The 22,709-nt window shown below is 38.5% G+C and overlaps 1 protein-coding gene across 9 annotated transcripts in view; it reads right to left on the reverse strand.

Annotated features, from left to right (window-relative positions):
• Positions 1–22,709, reverse strand: part of NAV3 (neuron navigator 3) — a 445,847-nt gene that overhangs the window by 90,954 nt on the left and 332,184 nt on the right. For all 9 annotated transcript variants that reach the window (XM_089524052.1, XM_089524051.1, XM_089524050.1 and 6 more), the window contains 2 exons: positions 3,729–3,867; positions 370–643 (listed from right to left, as the gene is read on the reverse strand). In XM_089524052.1, the coding sequence (XP_089380178.1) occupies positions 370–643; positions 3,729–3,867 (413 nt within the window). The remainder of the gene's footprint in view (positions 1–369; positions 644–3,728; positions 3,868–22,709) is intronic.

Consider the following 22,709-nt stretch of genomic DNA (forward strand, 5'->3'; position numbering starts at 1 on the left):
TACTTGAAAACTTTTCAAAACTAATACATACCAAGAATTTCAGGGTTGTTTCATATTATTTAGTCACACTTGGTTCATCATCTATGTGTTTTTAGTTACTCATTATGAACACAATATACACTGCTATTTGAAACTAGTGTCACACAAATATCTAACCTTAGTGGAGAGTGAGCATGCTGGGTTTTTGATATATCATCTAACTGATGCAGCAATCATCTACATAATAACTACTTAATTCCCTGTTGTGGGCTTTCTCTGCTCATAAACAAAAGATTTGATATGGAATTTTTTAAATCCACTCAAATAATGAGGACAATGGCTTAGGGCATTTTTGGAAATACGTACAGAATTGCTGGACTCCTTCCTTACCAGGTGTCTTGAGAGTACTTGTTCCTGCTTTGTGCCTGGATGATGTTCCAACTTGTGCAGTCATGCCTCTTCTCCAAGAGCCTGTCTGAGAGACAGACAGAGGGGTTTTCTGCCCTCCCTTCTCAGCATCTTCAAGCAGTCCAGTGGGATGGCCCTTCCATTTCCCACTGCTGTCGACATTGCTGTCTAACTCTTCTTCAGGCTTCTTCAGTTCTTCACTGCTGCCCCATGGTTCTCCATCTGTGACTGAACGTTTCTCTGAATCAGTCTTCAGCTATGAAAAATTGATATCATTACAATTATTCAATAATTTCATTTTCTCTGTCATTCTTTATGGTGAGAGAATAGTAGGCATCAGGGGAAAGAAACAATTGTTCACTTTTAAGATTTTCCTCCATTTTCTCTAAATGCTTCATGGTCTCTAAGAACCAAATGACTTCATTAATTTTCAGAAAACAACAATTTTTTTACTACTGGTGCTAAAAAAAATAATTGTAGGAAACTTTCTTGAAGTTATATAACTTGAAGAGACATTCATTTACATGTCTCAATGGGAATTTTTAAATAAAATGAAAATGTGCTATGCTTTGTTTAAATAAAATGACCCTCAGTCATTTTGATTAAAATGGCAGCACTGAGTAAGAGGCCCTCAAACAATTGTCTGCAGTTTCTGACAACGTTCTTACAAAGAAAAAAGAGGGGGATGGAAAATTCCAGGATTATCACCAGATTCCTCACTGAGTTGGGTTTACATTAGGAGCTACCTAGAGTCCCAAATTCAGCTGTTACTCCGAAATTCAACTGTTATTCCCAATTAGGGATCTAAATATCCAACTATTTCATCACTTGTGTGAGGCAAATAATTTCTGCCTGCTACGGGAAAATATTTCTGCACAGTTCACATTTGGTATTTGCACATCCTGAAGTGATTTGGGAAATTATTCTGCACAGAATTACAGATGAGATGTTTTGTTTTGGATTTTTGCATGAAAAAATTATGTATGTGCGCTTTCCTTTCATTGACACGTAATTTTTTTTTTTTATTCAAGAAGGTTTTAAATATGTAATAGTTGTCAGAGAGGCAGCTATTATATATTAAAACTTTGCTTGAATGGAAATATCTTTCCCTGGCAGTGAAATGTCAAGAAAACCCTATGATAGGCTCACCTTAAGCTCACCAAAAGTCAGAATTGACTTGAAGGCAACAACAACAACATTGCCAGGGAGGCATACAACAATAACAACAACAAAGTTGCTAGGGAGGCTTTTATACAGGGTGTGTGTCTAGGTTCCCCCTCCCTTTTCAATGATTCATGAAATTTTACATTGTTTTAGCAAATTTATTTTACAGTGCACCCCTGTGTAAGAGAAGGGCAGACTGTATGTTTTAAAACTTTTATTGTCAAGTTTTAAAAACTATTTATTCTGTGAGGAGCCTTGGGTCTCTTTCAAGATAAAGGTTACATAAATAAATGAAATAAATAAATAAATAAATGCAAGCATAATTTGCACTCAGTTAACTCAGCAGGGGTAAGTAGTGGCATCTTGCCTGTTACCGAAAATTCCCAGGGGATTTCCTAGGGGAAAAGCTGCTGAGAGGGCTTTGGGCAAAGCAGGGGTCAAGCTTGTGTATACCGGTTCCAAGAAGAAATAGAATTCTAGAATGCAATGTTCAAATGTAGTTTTATTTGTAATAGCAAAAGGGAAACCAACGTTCACACAAAATCACACACTCACACACCCGTATAAGCACTAGTGATATAGAAGGTGAAAGCAGATAATGATTTTCAGGATTGCAGAGGGTGCTACTGTACCTGATTCTAGAAGCAGAGGTTCCAGTCAGGGGGTTCTGTGAAATGAAAGTGGCTGAGCAAACTGCCTGTGGATCTGAATTGGCCAGCAGTTGCTGAGGAGTCAGGTGAGATACAGAAAGAGTGTCTGACCTCAGGAAAAGACCAAATTGGTTGTGCCTAAACAGATATACTTATAGGACCAAAGATATATTGGGCAGTATTGGGATTAAGATTAAATTCCCATGAAAGAAGAATAGAAGTGGAAGTCTGGAAATGGCTGGCAATCACTGTGAATGTCCATGGACAAATGAGTCTCATTCCCAGAGAGAGCTAATCCTGGACTTTTGTTCATGTGTAAACTCAAGGTCTATCACTACCATCACTCAGTGAAGGGATTATGCAGATTCCAATCTTCATCTATTTACCCTGACTAAATGCCCTTGTCTCCCCTATGCTGACCTAGGAGGATCTCCAAATATGATCCTGGAATTCCTTATATGGCATGGCTAGTTTCCTGCACTGGGGATACCTTCTTGGCTACATGTCTAAAATTTCCCTTTAATATCAAACTGATATCCAAAAGAGGGGCTGTGGAGACTAGACTGTGGGGTAACAAGTTCTTCCAAGTAAGTTTCTTTGGTCTCCCCCTGACTGGTTTTTGTTTTTTTTTTCAGGCTTTCATGGGCCTGTTACAGACAGCCAAAATAAAGCTGCTTCGAGTCACAGTGGAGGTATGGTGTTTCAATGATGCATGCGTCCTAAAAGTCCAGAAGCCACACCAAAGCCATGCTCCAGTCTGGAGTGTGGCTTTGGTGCGACTTCTGGACTCTTAGGATGTATGCATCATTGAAACACCATACCTCCACTGTGACTCGAAGCAGCTTTATTTTGGCTGTCTGTAACAGGCCTTAAACTCAGAACTTAAATTCCAAGTTTTCTCTACTTAAAATAGTAGTACTCTGTCCTCTTCCTCACTAATATCTTTTGCCTGCTTATTGTCTAGCCACAACCTTTGGAGCATATTTTAAGGTTGCTCAACCACATGTGTCCTGGTTTTCATCTGGAGGATATGAGTGGAGGAGTGTCATATGCCACAAACAGGATATCTTTATTTTTAACGTAGGCCCACAGAAAAAATGCAGTACAGAACATCATTTTGGATTCCTGGAAATTCCATGCTGTGATCAATAGAAAACTTTGATAGTGTCATTAAACTCCGGCTGTGTTTATGACTCTCCATAGGCCCTAGACTGGGAAATAGGTTGTCCCTTCTAGTAGATGAAGATACATACACAGAAGGTGGCACTTGATTCAATTAACTGTTTCATAATGGTTTTATCACAGTCCTGTATCACATGATTGCCATAATTATATCTATAATTTGCAGTGGGAGAGACTGAGGACAATTTCAGTTATTATAAATGAAGACATATAAACAAAATTGGAAGGAGAACAAGGAAAAATAAAAACTGGAAAACAAGTTGCATATGCAATTCCCAGCCAAACCATCTGTTTGGATTCATCATCCCAATTCAGGTAGGAAGAAAAGAAAAATAAAACACCTACATGGGAATGTGCATTCTTTCTTGAAGAGGCAGTAATATTGGAGTAAGAGCTGATTGATGATGTGGTGTTCAGGTCATCTGTACTGATGTTATCCAAAGTATCACTAAGGCCACTGCTAACTGAGCTGCTGTCATCCCAGCTGTAACAGAAGTAAAAAGGGGGAGAAGGAATGAACATCCCATTTAATTATCCCAAGAAAGACAGTATATAAATCAGCTGCCTATTGGTTGCCTTCAATGGGGCTAAAAAATGAAACTGTACCTACTAATATACCATGTATGCTATTTTAAAGATGTTTCTAATTAACCATTCATTTATTGCTAAAAATGCCTTGCTAGCAGCTCAGTCAGTGAAGATCAAGAGGTCCTTCAAAAATCCAATTTCAATTTTTAGCAAGACCAGGTATCAGTTGATAGAGCACCCTGCTTCATGGTCTACTGCAGCCACATTCTGCTTGCTGCCAAGGAAAATTCATTAAATCAACCTGAATTTCTAGCTTAAGCTTTATTATTAGCTTGAAGCACTTCAATGAATTTCTGAGGGAAAAAAAGAAGTATTTCTTTTGGCCACAATCGAACCAGCTGTCAAGGACAATCCATACTTTAGGTAGTAGACTGAATTTGTAGTTTTCCCACTGTGTTTTTTCTAGTGTACACCAATGATGCCTGAAGGGTGAACTTTTGCAGCAGTGAGAAGACATATAAGAAATGTGCATGTCAGAGAATGATAATTGCATGTTTTCAGTTTTGTACATTTTACAAGAGATTGATGTAAACGCTTCCCACCAGCTAAAGGAATTTAATACCCACTTCCTGATTTGGGTTGTCCCGAAAATTTATCCTTAAAATATATGGTACTTTTGGTAACCCTCCATTTCCATTCTTTTCTTATCTTAAATTATTTTCATAAAACTTCTCATAATATTTTAATTTTTTTGCCATACAGCAATTATGTCAAAATATCATCTTTAAGTGAAATAGATGGGAAGTGACTATTCTCTTTGAAAAATAATAGACAATTAGACTCCACTAACATACTTGTAACCTATTCCCAGGTAGAGACCTAGGGTGAAAATCAGCATCTCAAGAAATAAGTTTGGAAAACATTGCTTTGAACAGTGGTTTAAAAATACCATTCCACTATGTCTAGATGATTGCAGTGTTATACATAGGCCCTTGTCACATGGAGGGACTTATGTTGTCAAAATGCTGCCAAACTGTTGGAGAAGTACAAAGGTGGGAAATCCCATTATTCAAAAATGGCTTCTCTGCAAATGCTTGTTAATGGAATTAAAAGCGGGAAACCTCAATTACGTTTTAGAAGCATGACTGACAATCCCACCTTCACGCTTCTGCAACAGTTTGGCAACGTTGTGGCATTATAAGTCCCTCCATGTGAAAAGGTCCATATACTTTTGAATATTACAAACTTAATGATTATGGTAATGGTTGTGTCACATTTGAAAAAAGTTTGCATTTCTTATAAAACTTGGAAAATTCATAGTTCATCTCTTTCGCTTGGTTAATTGCCCCATTTTTATTCATTAATAACCCAACATTCCTTTGTTGTTTCCTTATTAACCAAGATTTTCAATTTTTCTCAAAATAATTCTGATTTGTACAAACCATGGATTTTTGTAATATCAAATATCAAACTTCAAGTATCAAACTGAATGAAATTTCATTCCATTTATGGTTTAAATACCCTTTAAAAAAGAAAGCAGAGTATTAGTACCACTGAATGTTCCACTTGCAGAAGGGATAACATATGCATGAACTACTGGACCACATTTGAATATGAGAGAAGATAATCCACATCACCTATTTAAGTAATCCTATTTGTTTTTCCATGGATGAGAATTCCAAAACATGCTTGCAGAAGAGGCTGGAGCAGAAGAAAAATATGTCTGATTCCCTACTTCAATCTAAAACTAGGCTTCCAATAGTACTATAGTAAATGTCCTAGCAAAATACTATTAGATATTGGACTATTTTCCTCCTCTATCTCAAATATTTATCCTAATAAATAATTTCTATATTCCCTTCATTTCCTATTCTTATAGGAAACTATGTATTAATTACATAACCCCCCCCCCCCCCCAGAAAAACAGATAGAGTCTATAACTGTGAATCTGAATTGCAGAAAGTATCTGGTTTGACACACTTTAATTGCTCTGGCTCAGTGCTATGGAATTTTGGAGATTGTAGTTGGTTTCTTCTGAGGTTGAGAGTGTATGACTTGCACAAGGTCATCCACTGAACTTCCCTGGCTGAATGGGGATTCAAACTCTGGTTTCTAGAGCCCTAGTGAAAGATTCAAAACACTACGTCACATTGGCTCTCAAGTGAAGTTATGCTGGATGGCCAAAGGGGAAAAGTCATTATGAACTCTTTCCACTGCAATCCACCTCCTTCTTCTAATTTCAAAATGCATGAAGGCCATATCAGTTTGGCATAAATTTCAAGAAATGGGATTATTCAAATGTGCTGTTATCATGAGATTTTAACTCCTTTTTCTGTTTTTTTAAAGTATAGTATACAATACTGTATTAATTTGTCTTTGTCTTTTTTGTTTTGTTTAGTTTTGAAAAATATATGTCCCTGCAAACTACAAAAATGTTTTGGCCACAGGACTGAAGCTGAAAAATTCCCCTCTACCTCATTATAAACCGTCTGTATCAGGTTCCAGACAATCTATTAGTGTCATTAATTGCATTTAGCATTCTGTCTGAAGGAGAAACATTTGCATTCAGTCTATTCACGTTTAGAGTAGCTTGATTTTTGTTTTTGTTTTTAATCAAAGAATTTTCATGCAAGAATATAATCCAGTAATATGGCTGGTTTAGGTAAGAGGTGACCAGTAAAACCCAGCTCCATGAATGGAACTGGATGAATGGAATTGGATCAGCCAGATTTCCAATTAATTTGCACAGTCACAGTGTTGGGTGAAGCATTTGGAATATGTGCTCATGTGCATTATTGCCACATCAAGGCAGACAAACACACTATGAAAGGGTGTTTTTCACTTGAGTATACAACATTAAATTCTTCTGTGACCCTTCTTGATGTCTAAGAAAAAGCAGCTGTTGGCTCATCCCACAGCTGTTCCATGAACAACACGCCCTTCTCAATCTATTAAAAGACGCTGGATGCCACTGTGAGGTAGCCAGACTTGATGGAGCTGGGTGATTAGGAACACTAAGAGAGAGAAATGCAATCATTTTAGGAATGTTTAACAACTGCTGTTTTATAGAAATCAATGTAACTTTCATGATTTTTAAGCCATCAATGTTAACACTCCTATGTAATCTGGAAAGCATCATTATCTTAAGTAAGAATTTCCCTGAGCACTTGCCTGTGAGGAAGATAAAATAATTATCTCAAACAAGAGAGTGCCATTAATTTTGTTTCCAGATTTAATTGGCTTTCACTGAAACATACGCAATGAATTTATCACTGTGCTGGGCTGTTGGAGGTGAAGTTCAAACACATCACATTCCTTTGTGTGGTCAAAATTCTTGGAAGAAGACTTGTAAACAAAAATGTGTAGGGAAAGAGATGCAGTATAAATAAAGAATGAATGGAGATACCGAATCTTCACCTCTTTCTACTATTTTTTCCTTCATGGCCCAATTTCCGAACAGCTGATTTTTGTCCCCAAAGTGCTGTTTTAACAGGTATTGCATTATGAGAGACAGAAAAGCACCTTTGTGAGAATGGACAGTCCTCAGGAAAGCAATTTTTAGGGTACAGTCCTGACAAGCTCCATCTAGGATAGCCAACACCCTTTGACTATAAACATATTGTACATACTTTAAATCATCACATACCACTTCACATGTGGTTGGTACATTTGAGTTTAATCAAACTGAACTTGGTTTTAAGGCTAACACATTATTTTACTGTTGATGAATTTGCTAAAGTGGAACTGTCCAGTTAAAAAGATTGCAAATACAGCACTGTGTAAATTTACAGCGCTTAATAAATAAAGGTTAATAATAATAATAATCTTTGTACAAGCTTCCCTTGCTGAAGAAATGTATGTTTCAGAAGATTGCACAGAAAATGCTATGCTTTTTTATTTGTCTTAATAAACTTATTACCATAATATGGATCTTGGATTCTGGTTCGATGTTCACTTAGAATGTTTACACCAGGAACAATGGAATGATATTAAACTTTCCACATCTGTTGTTGTTGTTGTTGTTAACTGCCTTCAAGTCAACCTCAAATTATGGCAAACCCATGAATGAGACATCTCCAAGATATGCTATTCCCAACTCTTCAGGTCTTGCAGACTCATGGCTGTGGCTTCTTTATGTCTTTCCTTCTAAAATGAGGTCTTTCTCTTTTTTGCTACTCTCTACCTAGCATTAATATCATTTCTAGTGAGTTCTGCCTGCTCATGATATGACCAAAGTACAACAAGCTCAATTTAATCAAAGGCTTTTACAAGCATCCATGGTTTTTGTGGATTTTTCAGACTATGTGGCTGTGTTCTGGAAGAGTTTATTCCTGATGTTTCACCTGCATCTGTGACTAGCATCTTCATGGAATGGTGGCATGGAGGTGTGTGAGGTATATATACTGTGTGACCCTTGGTTAGGGGAAAGTGGTTTACATGTTAATCTGTGTTGGTCTGTTGGTGAAAGGCTAGGTGTCAGGGTGGGAGGAATATATGAAAAGGCTTTGTGTCTAATTAGTGATCCATTGTCTGCTGGGAATTGAATTAAATAGAAACAAAGCCTACTCACATATTCCTCCCACACTGAGGCCTGGCCATTTACCAAAAGGCCAACACAGATTAACATGTAAATCACTTTCCCCTAACCAAGGGTCACACAGTATATATACATTCATGCCACCATTCTCTGAGATGGCAGCCACAAATGCAGGCGAAACATCAGCAATAAACTCTTCCAGAACGGCCACATAGCTCAACCCCCCCCCCCAAAAAAAACCTATCAATTTAATCATTTTGGCTTCCAGGGAGAGTTTAGTCTTGGCTTGCTCTAGGGCCCATTGATTTGTCTCTTCAGCAGCCCACACTATCCATAGTTTCTTCTCCAGCACCATATCTCAAATGAGTTGACGGCTTTTCTCATCATCCAGCTCTCATATCCATACATGGTGATGGGAAATACAAGGGCATGGTTAATTCTGACTTTAATATTCCGTGAAATATCTTTGCACTTCAAGATCTTGTCTAGTTCCTTCAAAGCTGCCCTCCCAATTCCTAATCTTCTGATTACTGTAGTCAGCATTTTCATTAATGGAAAATCTTTGACTATTTCAATTTCTTCATTGTTTACATTAAACTTATGTAAATCATCCATGACCATTATTTTTGTTTTCTTTATACTCAGCATTAAACCTGCCTTAGCACTTTCCTCCTTGAATTTCCTCAATACTTGTTCCAGATCCTTGCTATTTTCTGATAGTAATATGGTGTCATTTGTATCTGGAATTGTTGATGTTTCTTCCTCGAATTTTCACATCTCTTTCCTCTGAGTTTAATTCTGCTTTGCATATATTTTTCTTCTCCACCTTCTGAATTCATAAGTAACATAGTTGTATGCAATGAAAAAACAAGTTTTGTTTGTAAAGACACCATTAAAGTAAAATACAGATCGGTTCTTTTTCATGCCATATGTTGGAAATGTTACTATTTTGGACTAAAACTCTGAGAATCCCACAGCTACCATGGCCAGTGCCAAGGGACAGGAGCTGGGAAAATTCTTCCTAATGTGGATGTGGAATCTGTAACTATTCAAGAATGTCAGAGAATCCAGAATTCTTTCTGTTAGGAATTTTTGATGAATACTCAAAAATAGAAAAAGAACATGGAAAGATTGTCTAGTATATCATATTGACAGCTAGATTAGTCTATGCAAAAAAATTTGGAAGAGTCCCATAATTCCAAATAATGATAAATGGTGCGGGGAGATGATGGAAACTGAGGAGATGAAGAAACCGGCATATCATATTAGGAAAAAATCTATATATATTTTTAAAAAGATTGGAAAATATTAATAGAATATGTACAAAAGAGGCAGAAGCATACAGTGCTAATAGGTTTTTGTAGTTGATAATGAAATAGATAAAGATAAGACTTTTGTAATAAATAATAAATAAAAATTTTATTTATATACCGCCCTTCCACAGATCAGGGCGGTTTACAACATTTTAAAAACAATACATTAAAAACATCAATACCTTTACAATAAAAAACAGAAAAACAGAAGAAAGCCCCGAGTTAGCCAGTCCCCTTGCCAGTGAAGAGGAAGGAGGTCCATAGGACATCTTAATCGGGGAATGCAATACCAAAAAGGAAGGTCTTCAAATCCCTTTTAAATTGGGCCAGGGAGGTGGCCGAGCGGAGCTCTATGGGCAGCGTAATCCAGAGGGCCGGGGCGGCGATGGAAAATGTCTTCCTAGTAGTGGAGACGAGCCTAGCCCCGGGAACCCTAAGTAGTTGCTGCCCAGATGTTCTGAGGGTGCAGGACGGAATGTATGGGGAGAGGCGGTCCTTCAGGTATCCTGGGCCCAAGCCATTTAGGGCTTTATAGGTCATTACCAACACCTTATATTGCGCCCGGAAGCGAATCGGCAGCCAATGCAGATCTTTTAACACCGGTGTAATGTGGCTGGCCCTGGAAATACCAGTGACCAGCCTGGCTGCCATGTTTTGTACCATTTGTAGCTTCCGGGTTTGGTATAAGGGTTGCCCCATGTAGAGTGCATTGCAGAAATCCAGTCTCGAGGTTACCAGAGCATGTACCACAGTTTCAAGGTCCCTCTGGGCCAGGTATGGACGCAGCTGGCGAATAAGCCGAAGCTGATGACAGGTGCTCTTGACCATCGCATTCACCTGAGCAGTCAGGTGAAGGGACGAGTCAAGAAGCACCCCCAGACTGCGCAGGGAGCGTGACCCCGTTCAGGACAGGTGGAACCACCGCCATTCCTGGACCAGGGGAACCTATCACAAGTACCTCCGTTTTCTCTGGATTCAGCTTGAGTCGGTTTTCCCTCATCCAGCCCATTACTGACTCCAGACAGGCCACGAGAGGAGAGACGCCATCCTTGGTCACTGCATCAGTCGGAGACATAGAGAAAATTATTTGGGTATCATCAGCGTACTGATAACCCCGCGCCCCATGTCTCTGGATGATCTCTCCCAGCGGTTTCATGTAAATGTTAAATAGCATGGGAGACAGAATGGCTCCTTGAGGGACCCCAGTTTTAAGGGCCCTCTCGTCGGAGCACACGTCTCCCAGCTGCACCATCTGGGACCTCCCAGAGAGGTAGGACCGGAACCACTGGAGCGCAGTGCCCCCGATTCCCACCTCTGCCAGGCGCCCCAGAAGGATACCATGGTCTATGGTATCGAAAGCCGCTGAGATGTCCAAGAGCACCAACAGGGACACGCTTCCCCTGTCGATGCCCAGACGGAGGTTAAAAGCTAAGATTAGAAGTGAAGATGGATTTTTTCTACTTTTCTAGCCTTATATGACAAGAAGAAATGTAGAAGGTTAATTATTGCAGTAGAAGAAAGCTGGAGGTCTTTTATTCTACAGTGTGCCCACGTCATACACGGCTTTCAGGATATGCTGATAGCTGCACTGGGAGAAGGGGCGGCGCATCCCATAGGGAGCAATGGGGTGTCGCGGCACCACTGCATGCATGAGCCCCATTCATTTAAATGGGGCTCGAACATAGGCGGAATTCACTTTATGCGTGGGAGTCCGGAACGGAACCCCCCCCCCCCCGGCATAAAAAAGGGCACACTGTATTTACTGTTAGTATGTTTACTGTGTATATATTAGTCTGTGTCTATTAATGTCTGTAGTTATAAGTGGTAATTGGATCAGGTCTCCTCCCCCTTTTTTACGTTATAATAATAATAATAATAATAAAATATTTAGTTATATCCCTCCTCTCTCTTTGGAGGATTGAGGCGTGTAACAGCAGCAAAAAGTAAAATGCAAATACAGACAATAATTACAAGGAAAATCCCCGAACCCCCACCCCTTCTACCTACCCTCCCGTCAATACAAATAACAATAAAAGCCGATAGCTAGAAAAAATCAATTAAAATTCAGCAAAAAGTGGCAATGATGAGCAACAATATGTTAATAACTATGTTGAGTGTATTTACTTCTGTCTTTAATAATAAAATTTCTGTATTTTTTTTTAAAAAAAGAAACAGGGCGTCTAAAATTATGTAGTTCATCTATTCCTTCAGAGCTGCTGCACATTGGCCTAAATTTAACTAGCATTAATTAACTTGTCAGCATCTGTGTGTGAAAAATGTAAACAGTCTCTTGGCTGCAAGCAGCATGTTTTGTAACTGAACTAAAGGCATATGAGAGATAATTATAGCAGAAGCATTGTTTCTGTGTGCAGTCATTATATAATTACAATTTCTTGAAGGTATTAATTCCTTGCTTTTAGCATAATGTCCATATGTTCATGTGTAATATATAAGCCAATTTAAATAGATTTTGGAATGTACTTAAATGTTATGCTGTTTATTAGTTTTAAATAAGATCCATAACACTGGCATAATTGGTTGATTTCATTGAAATTATTCCCCACCTTTCTCTTGTCATGACATTATATGTAAAGCAATGTTTTGCTACCAGCCCAACAATTGCCTTTGCCAGACATCTATAATAATCTATCAATAGAGGAAATTTAAAAGGGAAATTACAGTAGAAAATGACTCCTGTCAAAATTAATTCAGCCAATTATTTATGTCTATATTGTCTTTACAATGTTTGTACTCTATTTCAGGAGAATTTTAGTTTTAAATTGGTTTTCTCCTGGCTCTGCACATTTTTTAAATGTATGTGATAAATATTTGAGACACAAGAGGGTAAAACTACATTGACTTTGTAGAAAATATGATATCCTATTATCAATATTGGAACATAGCTGTTTATTTTTGTTGTATATCTTAAATGAATATTGTCATCTTCCTTGCCCCACATGAAAAAGAAACCCTAAGGAGTAATAAACAAAATGGTTGTATTTGTTTATTGCTATTTTTTGTAGCTGCAAACAGTTTAGCTGTGAAAATGCTAATTAAATCTATTTTGAGACCCTGAGGTAATACAGGGTTTCCATTTGATTGCTTGTCATGCTTGAAAATGACAGGTAATACATTACATTTGCTGTGGAAAGGAATGTAACATATACGTCTGTAGGCCTTTATGGTATTTACCTATGAAGTCAGAATAGCTATACCCAAATTGATGGTCCTTGTAAACTTCAGAAAGGATTCATTGCCTAGTTTGACATGCACTGTCTGTGGTCTGAATTTTATGAAGTCTTTACCATCTTGAATCTGACTAGACTAGGTTAGTGCTGCTATGTTATGAGTCATTATCAGCCATGCCAAAAAGAGCACACTAAAAATGTTCAGTGGCTTGGACTCCTCGTCAAGGCGAGAGGAACAGCATTTGCTAGTTTGATGTTTTGATACATTTCAGAGGGTTTTTCTAAGTAAGGTAGTTCTGTTATTTTCTTATCTCTCTCACTTAATGAAATATAATTCAGAATGATGTTGGTGAATCAGTTATAAAATCATTTTCCTGCCCTAATTCAGCCTCTAGGTTAAATTTAGCTTACTTTTTAATGAGCAAAGCTAGCTGTGAGACCAGGCAGCCTGAATTGTTTGCCATTTTAATGATCAGCGAAACAGCACATTTGCTTCTGTCATTACACACTGTGCCCTATTGAAATGGTAAAACCAGGGCTTACAAAAGTTGCTTTTTGAATTACAGTTCCCAGTATCCTACAGAAACCGTGGTCAGTCCCATGAAAATTGGGATAGGATACTTTAACGTGAATAAAGACATATTTTTAGGAGTCTGAACTCTTTATAGGAAATAGTCTAAATGCCTGCTATTTTCTGACAGTAAGAGCTGTTCAACAGTGGAACACACTCCCACAGAGAGTGGTGGAGTCTCCTTCTTTGGAGGTTTTTAAATAGAGGCTGGATGGCCATCTGTCAGGGGTGCTTTGATTCTGTGTTTCTGCATGGCAGTGGGTAGGACTGAATGGCCCTTCAGGTCTCTTCCAACTCTTTGATTCTATGACAATTTAATTTCAGTGTTTTCTGCATTTGTGATTTAATACAACTCCAAAAATATTTTTGCTCCATCCTGTTTTCTGTATAAATTGACTGTTTCCTTTCTATTTTAATAAGAAAATATAATTTTCTACTTTGTTCAACTTAAACCAATAAAGACCCTTTGCTACCTAAATAAAGGTTTCATAAAATGCACATTGCTGTGGCCCTAGTACAAACAGTGCCACTGCAGTCCTGCTGCGGTCCTTTTGGCCCATCTGTTCTGGGCCATAATGGCTCTTAGGTGGTCTGGTCAGGACCAAGACAATAGAGCTGGGCATACAAAGGACAAAACTAATCAGTTTGGAAGTGTTCTTCACAATGGGAGTATACTAGTTCAAGCCAGTTCATCAGGTTTCCATTCAGCAGAAGTGGACAAGACATTTAAGCACTGACTGCTCTCTATCAGTGCAATCATTTCCTTGCCGGGGGGAGGTATGAAGAAATTGTGCAATCTTGCAATTTAAAATAAGGTTTGGTTTTCCCAAGATGAACAAAGTGTTTAGCCACAGTATTAGCAGCCCTAGCCTATCCGTTACGATTTTTTTTTTTTAAGACTCTGGCAACAGCCAAGTTTTATCATCAAGGCATCAAAGTTTAATATTAATATTTATTGAGCTTACTATGTCACCGAAGTAGTAAAATGTAAGGCTAAAGGTATAGAAGCAGCATAGGGTAAGTCATGGGAAAGGAAGAAAGAAGGTGTGGCAAGGACCTTCAGTGTCATTCTTGTAAACAGACTGCATCTTCTACATTGGACTAATGACCTGCTGGAAGAGATATAACAGCCAAAACGCTGACAACATTTAAAAATAACAATAAAGACACATCTCTTTCAGCAGGCCTATCCAGTCAATTTTAAATCATTTTTTTTTAACTGATATTTTAAAGAATGTATTTGAATGAGTGTATTTTAATGGTTTTGTGGCATTGTATTTTAACTTTTGGTTTTATATGTTTTCTTTTGTATTTTAACATATTTTAACATGTTGTACCCTGCTTTGAGCCTTGAGGAGAGGCGGGAAATAAATAAAATCTATTCAAGCTGTATATGGCAATTTCCCTTATTTTCCAAAACAGAAAGTATGCCCAGAATCTGCTGAGCTGCTCTGATAGTAGTACTCTTGGAAACTGGTCTCAAAGGAGGTGAAGCAGTATGCCATTTTCCTGACCAGCTGGCTACCCTGTTGTTGACTGTACCAGGCATCCATTTTCAGATCAGTTCTTGGATTTCCTGGCTAATAAGGAAAGGACAGCGAGAGCCTTAATAAATTTATAGCCATAGCACCACTCATCCTAACAGAAAGTGTAGACATGGCCAGTAAACCTTCCATCAGAACTGGTTAATTCCCTAATAAGCATTCAAAGAATTACATAAAAAGATTAAATCATGCTATAATTAAAACCAGTTAAATGGTTAAATGATGATAAGCAACACATTACTTCAGGCTATTCTTTTTGTAGAATTATCACTTTCTTCTTATAACTACATTTAAAGATTCCCCCCCCCCCCCCCCCCACACACACACACACTCTTATTTAAAATCTGTGAAAAGGACCATGGCAAAGTGAAAAAAGGTGAAGATAATGCTCAATGTGTCAAAATGATCCAGAGAGAAGAAATGACCTGTAAGATTTTTTGTACTGCATACACAGGTGAATAATCCTCAACGTCTCTCCTCATAGTCCTATGAATAGTATAGCATGCACAGTTATATTTTTCCTTTTGCTATCACATCTTTTAAAATTGTCAAGAATGAAATAAAGAATATACAAATCTAGGAAAAGGGAGTGGGAGTGGTAGAATTATTCAGGATTTTGCTGCTGTTTGCCCTCTACAACAGGGAGAGAGGGGAAATAATCATAAACAGCTTGGAAAATTTCAGAAAAACCCTACTGTTTAGGTGACTATTGTTCAACCCATTTTTCCTTTCAGTAGAGTGGATACAAACTATAGAATCATTCTTGCCAACAAAGCTGACAGTATTAATACATCTCGTCACGAGTTCTATGTTTCAACTGAGCAATAGTTAAAGGAGGGAAATGGAGCTCAAAGACATGCCAGACACACATAATCTCCGTGTGTTCAGTGCATGCTATGTGAATTTAATATGGGGCCATTTGATTTTCCAGGATCTTCAGGGATTATCTTTAAGAAAGCAAAATATTTACTCCCCAAAGAGCAACATACTGTATTCTTTCTCTTCTTTTAATCACTGCTACTTTCCTCCCACATGCACCTTCCAGAGCTCAAAAAAATTATGTTATGAAGATACAGATATTTTGTTATGTTTGTAACTATGTGTTGGTATATAGTAAAATTTAATTAAAAATACTTTTCTGAAATATAATGGGCCATGGTAACTGAGGGATTCTTAGAATCATAGAATCGTAGAGTTGGAAGAGACCACAAGGGCCATCCAGTCCAACCCCCTGACATGCAGGAAATCTAAATCAAAGCATCCCCAACAGATGGCCATCCAGCCTCTGTTTGAAGACCTCTAAGGAAGGAGACTCCACTACACTCCGAGGGAGTGTGTTCCACTGTTGATCAGCCCTTACTGTCAGGAAGTTCCTCCTAGTGTTGAAGTGGAATCTCTTTTCTTGGAGCTTGCATCCATTGCTCTGGGTCCTGTTCTCTGGAGCAGCAGAAAACAAGCTTGCTCCCTCCTCAATATGACATCCTTTCAAATATTTAAACAGGGCTATCATATCACCTCTTAACCTTCTGTTTTCCAGGCTAAACATCCCCAGCTCCGTCAGTCCTTCCTCATAGGACATGGTTTCCAGACCCTTCACCATTTTAGTTGCCCTCCTTTGGACACGCTCCAGTTTCTCAATGTTGTTTCTGAATTGTGGTGTCCAGAACTGGACACAATATTCCAGGTGGGGCCTTGACATTCTGGTCCAAATAAAATAATTTTTCAGTCTACTGCCAACTAATTCAGGCTCATGGAAAGGAGTCCACAAATATGACAAAGCTATTCAGGTAGACTCTATTAGAGCCTGGTGCCTGGTCCTACTGCTGGTGCATCTGGTGCCTTCCATATCATCATCAATTTTTTCTCCTTTTTATGGTGTCAGAATCAATGGAAGAACAAGAGTAAGATTTCAACCTATGTCCAAGCTTCAGCCAGTAAAAGACTCATGCCTACATACTGGAGTAAGACACCAACACGTTAATGTATAGAGTGAATGAAAAAGTTCAGATGTAACATTTTGGAAATGGTTATTCGCTTTGCAGAAGCCTGGAATTGGCTGCAGCTGGGACTCAACCAGCAGGTGATGTTCAAGGTCACAGTGTGTGCCAGAAAGCACATAGCTATATGTAAATATAGTGTGTCATCTTTGCAAGGGGGAAAGTATTCCAAGATGCACAGGAAATTGTACAGGAAGGGGTTGAGCTAGATTGCCACATGGCAAATTTGTATATAAGCTCAGATGTCCGTTTGTACATTTTGTAGGTTTGTAGTTGGTGGATGGTGTTGGTGATTGTTCTTGTGTGTGTGTTTGGCAACAAATAAACAAAGTGCCTCTAGGGAGATGAGCCAGGAGTCAGTGTGCCTTTCTTCTAGCAGCTGTTTTCCTGGCATGCTCCGGCAGCTAACAGTTGTTTATCTTCAACACAAGGCTTCCAAGTTTACTCTGCACACTCATGTTTGCATCAACACAACATGTATGTGTAATCACATACCACCACCAGTTTGGTGACCAATTTTTATTTTCAAATTAAAATTTTATTTTCTAGCATAGAGGGAAATAGAATTAGCATGATCTTTGGGCCACATGCAGCTTGCTGAGGTCTTTCTTGTGGTCCCTGGAGTACCCTCAGGACTGCCAGCCCTATTTGAGCAAACAGGGGCTGTTTTTAGCCCAAAAAACCCACAAAAAACCAGGAACTGTTTTTACTTTTTTTCAGAAAAAATATAAACATACTTTCAGAAGCCTCTGGAGCCCTCAAAGCACTTTAAAGTCTATCTTAGTCTAACAATCTAATGTTTAATCTTGAATAGTAAGGAACTGCAAAATCCCTTGGGCAGAGAATAAAGAGGCCAAGTTTAACTTCTGAAAGAATTCCAAGAATGAATATGCTACTGCCACCGTGCTACACTGAAAGAAATGAAACCAAGAGAACAAAAAACTGAAAACATGGTACAACTCACTTGAGAATAGTATCAATCTGACTTTCAAAGGTCAGTGTTATCAGAAATTAGTCTGTACACAGCCAATGCATTTTCTTCATCAGTTCAGTTTTAGAGAAATACAACTGATTTACAGAGCATAACTATCTGCAGTTATACACAGTTCTACATAAAACTGAAGGCCTTGAACATTGCAGCCTCCTGTGGAATGGGTGCAAGTGGGGGTACTAATACATCCAACAAACCATGGAAATTGTCTGTTCTGAATTAAATTTTAAAAAATTAAATGCAAAGTCCATACTTTGAATGGATGCTGAGCTGATAGCTTCACCTGTCCAGTGCATCACTGTCCATTTCTCTCTCTCTCTCTCTCTCTCTCTCTCTCTCTGATACACACAGACCACATCAAAAGACAGAAGAGATCCGACAAAAGATCTCCATTGTCTATGGATATTGTGCTGCTCCATAGGAAGAACAAAGATGATATCATTATCTAGCACTAGAGTGCTTAGACCCTCCTGTTTCTTCTATTGTAACAATTAAAATATCCATGGTGTGACTTTCAGTTAATGTATAGTCATGCCTTCTCTGCTTTCTCCATCCTCTGTTGCCTTGGAGAAGACAGATAAAAAGTAGACACCTTAGCAGTGGTAGTGCACCTTAACTAAATCCCATTATTGGATTCAAAAAAAAAAAGGAACATGAACAGCTAGAGAAAATGAGAGACTTTAAAATGCATTACTAATGGAAATGCAGAAGATTAATATGATCAAGGATATATATTACACCATTGTAGATTCAGCCGGGGACTGGGGCTTTTCCAGGGAAAGCCCCACAACCATATGCTTAATGCAGTATTATTATTATTATTATTATTATTATTATTATTATTATTTTACTTCTATTTTATGCTTGCTTTAGTATCTGGCAAAGATCCAAAACATTCTACCGATTTCCTTTCCTAAAGATGCATACAGCCAAGATTTGGCTTTCAATCCCAGAAATTCTAAGCCCAGCAATACTGATTTGATACTCTAGGAATCAATTACATAGGTTTTACCACTGATTTTTTTTGTCAACATCATCTGTGGCAATAGTTATAATAATACATGAATTACTAATTAAATTTTTACAGGATTATAGTTAAAGGGCAGAACTCCCTCCTTCTCTCCCTCTGCTTTTTTTTTTTAAAGTATGTGGTAAATTGTTTATAAAATCTGTGCATCCAGAACTGGATTCCTTTCTGTTTATCATTATCATTAACATAATCTAAACCATACAGTAATGGTCTAGACACTATGTATACAAGGTGTGAAGCAGTAGTGCAAAATTATAGTGTTTAATGTGTTCCCTAATTAATAAGAGAAAACACTCCACATATCTTCCCCCCCCCTCAAAAAACATCCTCTATATTTAACTTTCATTTTTATTTTATGAAAGTTGTGCCATAAATCCACTGACTGATCTGGGGTTAGTCACTGATTCTTGACTCTTTGTGTTGCTCTGCTAAAAATGGAAGAAATGTTTTATAAATGGGAAGAAAGCAACATAATTCACCTGTGTCTTCAGTAGGGAGAATGAAGGTTGCAATTGCTCAGTAGTGAAAGAAAAGCATACTACATTCAGAAGCAAATTGAAACAGCAGCTACCTGCAATTTTGGCAGTGCAGTTATCACTTCTGCTTGGTGCGGAGAAGTGAACTTTGCAGTGCAGTTATCACTTCTCCTTGGTGGGGGCTGTTATGATGCGTTCCTTCACTTAAAAATTTACCACTACACCACGCAGATGATCCTCCAACCCACATGGAACAGTTGGTGCTCTGGGAAGCTTGTGTACTTCCTAACTGGTACTGATACAAGATGGGCAAAGCATGGCACCCCCCAAGGCACTGCTTGAACCAGTTCCAGACACTGGTTCAGCCAGGGTTCTAGTAAGGTCAGGAGATTTGTCTTTACCGAGAAGTGGCCTCCCAACTGAGAATCCAAAGGGGAATTTATCTCCCCCCCCCCCCCACACACACACAAGACAAAGAAATTTATTAGATCATAAGGGAAGAATTCGGACATGACCTAAATGGCTGCTTTAAGAGAAGGTACACCTTTGATGGTCTTCATGATAAAAGACCAGGATATTTGGGGCTTGGCTGATTAGCCAAGCCAGGAGCATGTGATGGGGCAGGGTGCAGTGGCTTTTAATGCTGGTTGCCCTCTATACAGCCATTCTTTCTCTTAGAAACGCAAGATAAAGGACTTGTTGGCTTTGTTGATCCTGTTTTCTTTTGTCCTGTTTTTGATTATTGTTGGAGCTGAATTAGTGCACTGTGTGGTTATTATTTGGGTGAAAGGTTGGACTCTGGGACAACCTTTACAGGACGAGGGACCTGGGGGTTGGAAAGGAACCTGTTCTTGGGGCCGACATGGGGGGGGGGGGTGCTCTCTTTTACAAACTTGTAGGATTTTTGGGAGAGAATGCTGTATGTTTGCCTTCCAATAGACTGGACCAAGGGTTCAGTCCAATATCTTGGATTTACCTAGGGGCCTGGTGTTTCACCCAAGGGTAGGTTGGAGGGGTTTTGGTCACATGGTGACACCAGGTTCTCCAGCTGGACCTGCATCAGGATACTCTTCCTTCTTGCAGTTTCCCAAAAAGTCAAAGTTATTAGTATATGAATAGGGCAAATAAATGGCCCTTTGTTTTTCCATATATTTGTGTTTGGTCTTGTTATTTCATGATTAATCATCAGTGGAGGATGCCTGAAACTCCAAATGTATTTTGACTGCAACTTCTATCAAACCTCAGCATTGGCTATGAGACATCATTGGCTATGAGACAAGCAGTGCAGCAACAGCTGGAGATCTATGCATTCTAAATCCCTTCCATAAGCCCATCATAAGGCACATGGAATGCTATCCTGATTTGGTATTGATATAAAGGAAGAGAAAACTGTTATACCAAGTATTTCAAAAGGACATGAAAGGCTGTAGTAATTACGTTATTTGTCTGAGAGTGCAGAGACATTTAAGCCTTCTCTGTGCACAGCAAACTATAATTCCCAGAATTCCATAGAACTGAGCCCTAATAGTTAAAGTGGTGCCAAACTGGATTATTTATGCAGTGTTGATGAACCCTGAATCCTGAAGTGATTTAGACCCATTTGTATCAGCTTTGGATCTGGTGGGATGTGGTCACTTAGCATCAATTTTGAATGTTTTTGGTAGTACAAGGTGAAAGAACCAGTTTCTCTATCATTGCTGACTAGTGAGTACTAACTAGTGTTACCTGGTAGAACCCTGTGAGACCCTCTGATTCTTTCATGGGATCAGGCTAGGACAAACCACAGGGCCTGTATCATGGGTTTTGAGCCCAGACATATCTGAGTAAACAGCCAGCTTAATCAGGTTCCCAAACACAAATTCATGCCTGCACATCCCATTTGCTACTGCACTGCAGATTCTTGAGGTTGTGGCCTTATTTCATCCAACTCTTGTGTTTGGCATTGCCATTTAGGTGGAAAGTCAATCTAAAGATATTGTCCTTGTCACTAAAGGTGTTGTCCTCCTCACAGTACCACTGCCATGCAGTACTGCCTGATCACTAGTTATTCATTGTCTCCTGCCTTGTCTTTGATCTTTTTTTATCTATTTCATCTATAGCATTTCAGAAATCTTCTAAGCATTGCAGAAAGGTGCCCCAATACTAGAGGAACAGTACAAGGATGAGAGAAGCATTAATTACCTAAACTGAGAGCTCAATAAAAATGTTTCTGATCTTTGGAAAAAAGAGCAAACTTTACAGGTGCCCATTATAAAAGCTAGTGAAGGCACCTCTATTAAACTTGGCTGGTCAATCACCTCGTTAGAATATATTATGTCTCTAAACTGTATACAATAATTTATAGAAAAATTACAGCTGTATTGTTACCCAAGGCAACAATAGTCCTGATTTCCAAAATTTGTTTCAGATTCAGGGTCTAAACTGGATTAGGTTGGTATCCATAAGGATTGGATTGGCCCCAGATTTCAATCACCAAACTGAACTTTGATCTCATTTGGGGGGAGCGAGCTGTCCCCAGAACTAATCATTAATAAATAAAGCAGTGTTGGTGATAACAAACAATCTGACCTTGGTAAGCAAATCAGCAGACCTACCCAACAATGAGACTACAAAATAAAATAACTACTGGATGACTGACATAGAAGCCAACAAAAATCATTGTGCATTTGAAATATGAATATTCATATAATGGAGTTTGCCTAAAACAATTATTAATCTCAATGTACTAGTCTGTCTCCAGAAAGAGTCTGTCACATTGGACATGCCCTGCAGAACATTTACAACTTAACTTAAAAACGATTAAATTTTAGATAGAGAAAATTTTTCAAGCAGCATTAAACAGAGCCATTTTAGGAGATTCCCATTAAAATTCTATACTATTTTTCAAGTTCATCAATTTCAGGCAGATAAAAGCTAAAACATGAGAATGGATATCTACTAGCTAGGAGCAATCAACCTCATCCTCCACAAAGTTTGACAGTAAAACACACATACAGAGAAATCAAAATGTCAGCAAGGTAAAAATTATAAGGGAGTGTCACAGATGGGGAGACTCTTAAATGCTTTCCCTGTCTTCTTGGAGAAGTAGTGTTATGTGATGTAATTACCTTGTAATTCCTTCCCTAGGAAGTAATAAAATCCTTGATGTCCT

Source organism: Sceloporus occidentalis, unplaced genomic scaffold, assembly GCF_023333645.1.
Source record: "Sceloporus occidentalis isolate IW3139 unplaced genomic scaffold, rSceOcc1.0.p SCAF_5, whole genome shotgun sequence".
NCBI lineage: Eukaryota > Metazoa > Chordata > Lepidosauria > Squamata > Phrynosomatidae > Sceloporus > Sceloporus occidentalis.